This window comes from Episyrphus balteatus, chromosome X (genome assembly GCF_945859705.1).
Source record: "Episyrphus balteatus chromosome X, idEpiBalt1.1, whole genome shotgun sequence".
Taxonomy (NCBI): Eukaryota; Metazoa; Arthropoda; class Insecta; order Diptera; family Syrphidae; genus Episyrphus; species Episyrphus balteatus.
Genome location: NC_079138.1, coordinates 8,115,666 through 8,121,638, shown reverse-complemented (window position 1 = coordinate 8,121,638; position 5,973 = coordinate 8,115,666). Strand labels below are relative to the sequence as shown.

Genomic DNA, 5,973 nt, shown 5'->3' with positions numbered 1-5,973 from the left:
ATAAATTACAAAAATATATATTATGTTATTAAAAATAAAAAAAAAAAAATATATGAGCAAATATAAATAAAAAAAATATATAAAAATTAAAAATACAAAAATATATATTATTATTCTATTATATGAAATAAAAAAATAAATATTTAAAACACTTGATAAATTTTGAACGAAAGGGAATACGGTTCCAATTCCGTAACCTGTTGAGTATCCGTTTGTTATTAAAAATGGGCTTTTTGCTCATCCTGGCAACAGGAACGACCATAAAGAAGCCGTCGAGAGATATCGAAAGAGTTTTCTTTTCTGTTTTATAGTCGTACTACCATGGAAGTCTTTCGAAGAGAGATATGGTAGATGGACTAGAAGAGCATGACATTTACTGTTGTGTCGATATTTTCTCCTCGGACCTTGAAAATTTATGGTGGGATTACGCAAACTTCTCAACAGGCCGTACCGATATCCGCAGCTGGTCTCCAAGGTGAAGAGTCTCTAGTCGATAGAATAATGTAGGTAAGGGAAGTCGGCAAATTAGATCCGTAACTTCGGGATAAGGATTGGCTCTGAAGATTGAGATAGTCGGGCTTGAATTGGAAGCAATAACATGGTTTATGTACTCGTTCTGGGTAAATAAAAATTCTTGAATTTTGTTCCCCGGATAGTAGTTTACGTAACCAATTGTGGAATTTTCTTGCTAAAAATCTTAAGATATATCGCAAGGTATGTTCTTTTGATTTATAACGACTATCAATTAACAATCAATTCAGAACTGGCACGGACTTGGGGAATCCGACTGTCTAATTAAAACAAAGCATTGTGATGGCCCTAACGGGTGTTGACACAATGTGATTTCTGCCCAGTGCTCTGAATGTCAAAGTGAAGAAATTCAAGTAAGCGCGGGTAAACGGCGGGAGTAACTATGACTCTCTTAAGGGTAACACTCAGGAAAATATTAAATCTTAATCCTCACTCGCACAGCAGTATGTTCTATGCTCCAATCAAAGACGGTGGCCTGGGCATATTCTGTCTGGCGGACAGTATACCACCAATTATTATAAAAAGAATTGACAGATTATGTGCAGCCAATAATTTACTGAATGCGACGTTCCATCTATCACAAGCCAGAATTACTTCCATCAAAACCATGATCAAGCCAGGATCTGAAGGAAAAATAGAAATCCAAGCCAAACACACTAGACTTCTGCAAGAATCCTTCTCCGGCAACGGTCTTTGGCAGGCAAAGCATTCAACGTCTAGTTCCGCCTACATAACAAATCCGCCAAAATGTTGGTCAGGCGAGGACTATGTACGTGCCATCTTGTTGAGATACAATCTACTGCCCTGTGCTGGCATCCCGTCAAACCCACCCGATGCCCGCTTCTGCAGAGCTGGATGTCCGCGACGTGAGACAGTGAGCCACATTCTTCAAAAATGCCCAATTACGCATTCCACCAGAATCGCTCTCCATAACTACGTCATTAAACGAATCACCACCTTCGTTGCTCGTCGTGGATGGACATACATGCTCGAACCCAACATCCGCTGTAGTGACGGCATTTTAAAGAAACCCGACTTAATACTAATGAAAAACAACACCCTCATCATCTCAGATATCGGTGTGAACTGGGAAGGTCCACTCAGTCTGGACTTCCAATACAACAATAAGGTCGCAATTTACAGCACAGCGACATTCATTGATGCCATCCAACAACGTTTTCCCTCTCATAACATACATGTACTGCCACTCATTGTTGGCGCCAGAGGCATCAATTATTGCAAGCGCAATAATTACCTCAAACATCATCTGCGTTTACCAAAAATCACTGCTAACGATATAATTACTACCACCATCCGCGGTAGTTGCACGTCTCACCGAGACTTTATGAAATTTGTGTGGAGAACAAGGCCTCCACACCAACGAAACACCCAGTAATATGCTATCCATTTTGCCATATAATTGAACAAATCATCTGATGCGTTCCATTAACGAGGGTACTACTACCATTCAATTTAGTAGAAAAAGACACCAGCGATCATCTCTCAGTCAACGATCAACATGAAATATATGAAATACAATGTAACAATTTAAGTAGTATATTTAGTGCATGATATTATTTGAAATGTAAATGAATTGTAAAATGAAATTTATTATTTTTTAATGTCATAGATCTGAAAAAATAAAAGACTGTCCTGGCTGACCAGTCTAAATTATTTCTAGCCAAATGCCTCGTCATCTAATTAGTGACGCGCATGAATGGATTAACGAGATTCCTACTGTCCCTATTTACTCACTCGACTTAGTAGCTCTGTAGTGAACGGACGTGTTTTTTGATTGTGGTGCGGATTTTTTGATTTTTGAAGAAATAGTAGTGTTTTGATTCGGTTTTTGATTCGGTTGATTTGGCTTGTTCGATAAAGGTTTTACGATTTTGATTACTTATTGATTTATGATAGATTTGTGCGATTTTTCTTGATAAATTTAATTTAATTTTCTTTTAATTTAGTTTAATCGAGTGATTTTTTGGTGGTTTACTTTGGTATCCACCAATCACGTGAGTTCTTATATTCTTTTCTCTTATTTTTTCTCTTATTTTATAACATTAATTTTAATTGGTTCTCTTATCTTATTTCTTTATTTTTAAATTTTCCAACCCACCAATCGCGTGGGTTGTTGTATTTCATTTTTCATTTTTATATAAACTTAATTCTCATTTGTTATTAATATTTTTTAATTTCATTTACTCTCTTTTTTTTACAAAACTAATTTTCATTCGTTAATAAATATTTTTTCAATCATTTGAAAATTTTCGCCACTCTTCGAAGAATTTTTGATTGGCCGACCTTGGTTAGGCAATATTTTTTAATATTGCCACCATTGTTGATACCCTTGGCAAAATATTATTTTCATTGTTGACCATAATTGCCAACTGGGGTAAAATTTTTTGAAAAAATTTTCAAAAATTTTTTCGATATATTATTGCCAACTGAGGCAAAATTTTGTTTCACGATTGCCACTTTTGAAAATTATTTTTTCAAGTGGTGTTAGATAAGTGATGTCTGCGGACAAGCTTATAGGGCTCACCTCCGATTGTGAGAGTGAGGATGGGGTTTTTTATTAAGCCCCAAATGAAGGAAAGCTTCCTGATGAAGGATTCTGAAGGTAGGGTTGATATGAAGAACCCTAACAAGAAGAAGCATAAGAAGGTTAAGAAAAGAATTGTTTCTGAGTCTTCTATGGTGGATGATTCTGCCATGGAGACTGATGACTTTACTTTAGTAAAGAGTCGTAGGAAGAGGAATGTCCGCGAGGTAGCTAAGGCTAACTCGTCGGGGGCCTCGGATTAATTAGACAAAAAGAAGAAGTATATTGTGGAGATTTCTCCTCCTCCTTCTTCTACTTTGGGGGATATTGCTGGCGGGTTGCCCGCACAGAAGATGGGTGTTCTTGTTAACCTTATGGATGAGCCTGTGGTGACAGCTGGTTTCGGGGGATCGGTGCCCTTGGTTGCCTCTAAGGTGGTGTTGCCTCCATCTGGAGCTTCAAAAGGAGCTTCAGGTGTGGCTGCGGTGCCAAAGGTAGATAGGGTTGCTGCTCCTGCGAAGGTAGCTGGTGCTGGGGACAAGCCCAATAAGAATAAACAAGCTATCTCCCCTTCTGTGGGGGTGACTGCAGGCGGCTCTGTCAACTTGTCTGGTGTGGGTGGGAGCCTTGATGAAAGTTTGACTCTGGCCAACGTTATGGCAAGATGTGCAGAGATTAGAATTGATCTCGTGGGTTTGGTGGCTAGTTTCCCTGAAGCTGGCAGCCGTATTGTAAATGTAGCGTCCAAATATGAATCCTTGATCATGGGGCTGACGGGCGTAAACGAGAGGCTCAGAGGGAGAATTGAAGGTGGAGCTTCTGTTATAGCTAGGAAGCCTGAAAATGGACTCCGGGGAACTGCTGTGCCAAGTGAGCCTGCCAGATCCTTAGGTGTTCCTGTTGGCGTAGAGGTGGCTGAACGTCCTTCGTTCACCCAAATTGACAGGTCGGCTGCGGTCTCTAGTGGTTTGGTGGTGAAAACACAGGTTTCACTACCTGATGTTGAAGCCACTAAGCCAACTGAGACGTGGTCGTTGGTGGTCAAAGGGGGGAAAAATGACACCCCTGCTGAAATAAAGAGGAGGGTGGTGGATGAACTGGTGCCTGCTGTGGGTGTCAGGGTGCATAATGTGCGCCCTGGCAAACAGGGGGGCGTTGTTGTCTGCATGCCCTCTTTAGCCGAGCGGAACACGTTCCTTGGGCATAAAAAGCTTGAGGAGGTTGGTCTATCTGCTGAATCCAGGAAAGGTATGTCCCTTGTGGTTCAGGGTGTGGAGAAACGAATTTCTCCCGAGGAATTTTTGGGTGAGCTGCATAAGTTGAACTTATGCAAGCTTACCTCAAAGGAGTTCCAACGGGAGGTTTCGCTCTCGACTCCTTGGAAAGCTGGGGAAGGACGACATAATGTTGTTCTTGAGTGCTCCCCTCGGGCTGGAGGTTTCTTGTTGGGAGACGGGAGGTGTTATATAAAACACTTTTCGTTTCCCGTTAAAGAGAAACGTTTGGTTCAGTGGTGTAGTCGCTGCCTTGGACTGGACCACTTTGCCTCTAGGTGTAGGCAGACGGAGTCTGTGTGTCTAAACGGGATTGCGGCAATGCGATCAATTGTCGTGATTGCGACTTTAGGGGAAGCCCGGCAGGACACTTTATGCTAAGCAAAGACTGTCCTGTCTATGCTGCGGCAGTGGCAAGAGCGGGTGCCAAGCACTAAAATGGCAGTTAAATTAATACAATTTAACTGCCACCATACATAGGCAGTCATGTATGATTTAGGGCAGCGACTGACCAGCATGCGGGTTAGCTTTGCGTTGTTGCAGGAACCCATTGTTCTTAACGGACAAGTTAAGGACATTTATGCGCTCGTTCACAGACACTAGGGGCGGTGCCGCTATTGACGTGAATGATGCTAACACCGTATGTTCACTCGTCGATTCAAGTGAATGGCGTTATGGCAAGGTGTGCGGAGATAAAAATGGATCTCGTGGGTTTGGTTGCCAGCTTCCCTGAAGCTGGCAGTTGTATTGTTAAAGTGGCGTCCAAGTATGAATCCCCCTGATCATGGGGCTAACGGGCGTTAACGAGAGACTGTTGCGGACGCCTGTTGAACTGCGCCCTAGACCTAGAATGAAAAAGAAAGATTAATTTAGAAAGTCAAAGAAAAAAAAAACAATGTAAACATTTCCTAAGAAGGAAATGAAAAACAAACTTACCCACATGTGACGATATCCATCGATGAAAACTCCAGCTGGAAGCATTACTTAAAACCTAAAAAAGACAAAATAATAATTATAAGTATGATAAATAATAAAATGAAGCCTAAAATAATAAACAAATGAAGAATTAATTACCTACCATGTTGATTGTTGAGTTCCGAAATTGATTTGGATAAAGAAGGATGACATGACACCGACCAACCATTGTTCAGACTTCCTACTTTATATGGTTACATGAGAGTCGAGTTGAATGGACCGATTCGTGCCTACCCTTCAAGCAAACAAGTCCGACCTCGGTCCGAATCCGCTCCGCCTCGGGCGGAGCTGAGTCCGACTTCGGCTCAGAAACGGGTCCGAAGGCGGCTCATATTAGTTCTTTTAATTGTTCAATACGTACTTTTTGTTTATGTTCATGTCACCGGTTAGTCTTGTTGTTTTACGTACAAACCAAACTTAAACCTCCAATTCTGAATAAGCCAATATAAACACACCCTTAACCTTACAAGCCATCTATCGGTGGAGGGTTGCAACAAGGTAATTTCCTTTTTCTGATCGTGCCCTATAATAAAGTTCGAATTCGAAGATAGAAAGGGGGGATATAGAAATGCTCACCAATACTTACAAGAGTGTATATAAGGTTTATATTGAGAGATGTGAATCGGGTGATGTTTGATCAGTTATGTT

At 41.0% G+C, this 5,973-nt stretch overlaps 1 protein-coding gene across 2 annotated transcripts; it reads right to left on the bottom strand.

The window, feature by feature from the left end:
• Positions 1–1,470: 1,470 nt before the first annotated feature.
• Positions 1,471–5,485, bottom strand: LOC129920717 (mucin-2-like). 2 transcript variants are annotated; one of them, XM_056002264.1, is made up of 3 exons: positions 5,425–5,485; positions 5,287–5,341; positions 1,471–5,195 (listed from the first exon to the last, which is right to left on the bottom strand). In XM_056002264.1, the coding sequence occupies exon 3, from the start codon at positions 4,242–4,244 to the stop codon at positions 3,336–3,338; it is 909 nt and encodes a 302-aa protein (XP_055858239.1). In that variant the 5' UTR covers positions 4,245–5,195; positions 5,287–5,341; positions 5,425–5,485; the 3' UTR covers positions 1,471–3,335. The 2 variants fall into 2 exon arrangements, with proteins under 2 accessions (XP_055858239.1, XP_055858240.1); XM_056002265.1 differs by having other exon boundaries at positions 5,429–5,476.
• Positions 5,486–5,973: the final 488 nt, after the last annotated feature.

Bases quoted from the DNA above. Each gene is read 5' to 3' on its own strand.
- LOC129920717 (XM_056002264.1), bottom strand. From the start codon at position 4,244: ATGCAGACAACAACGCCCCCCTGTTTGCCAGGGCGCACATTATGCACC.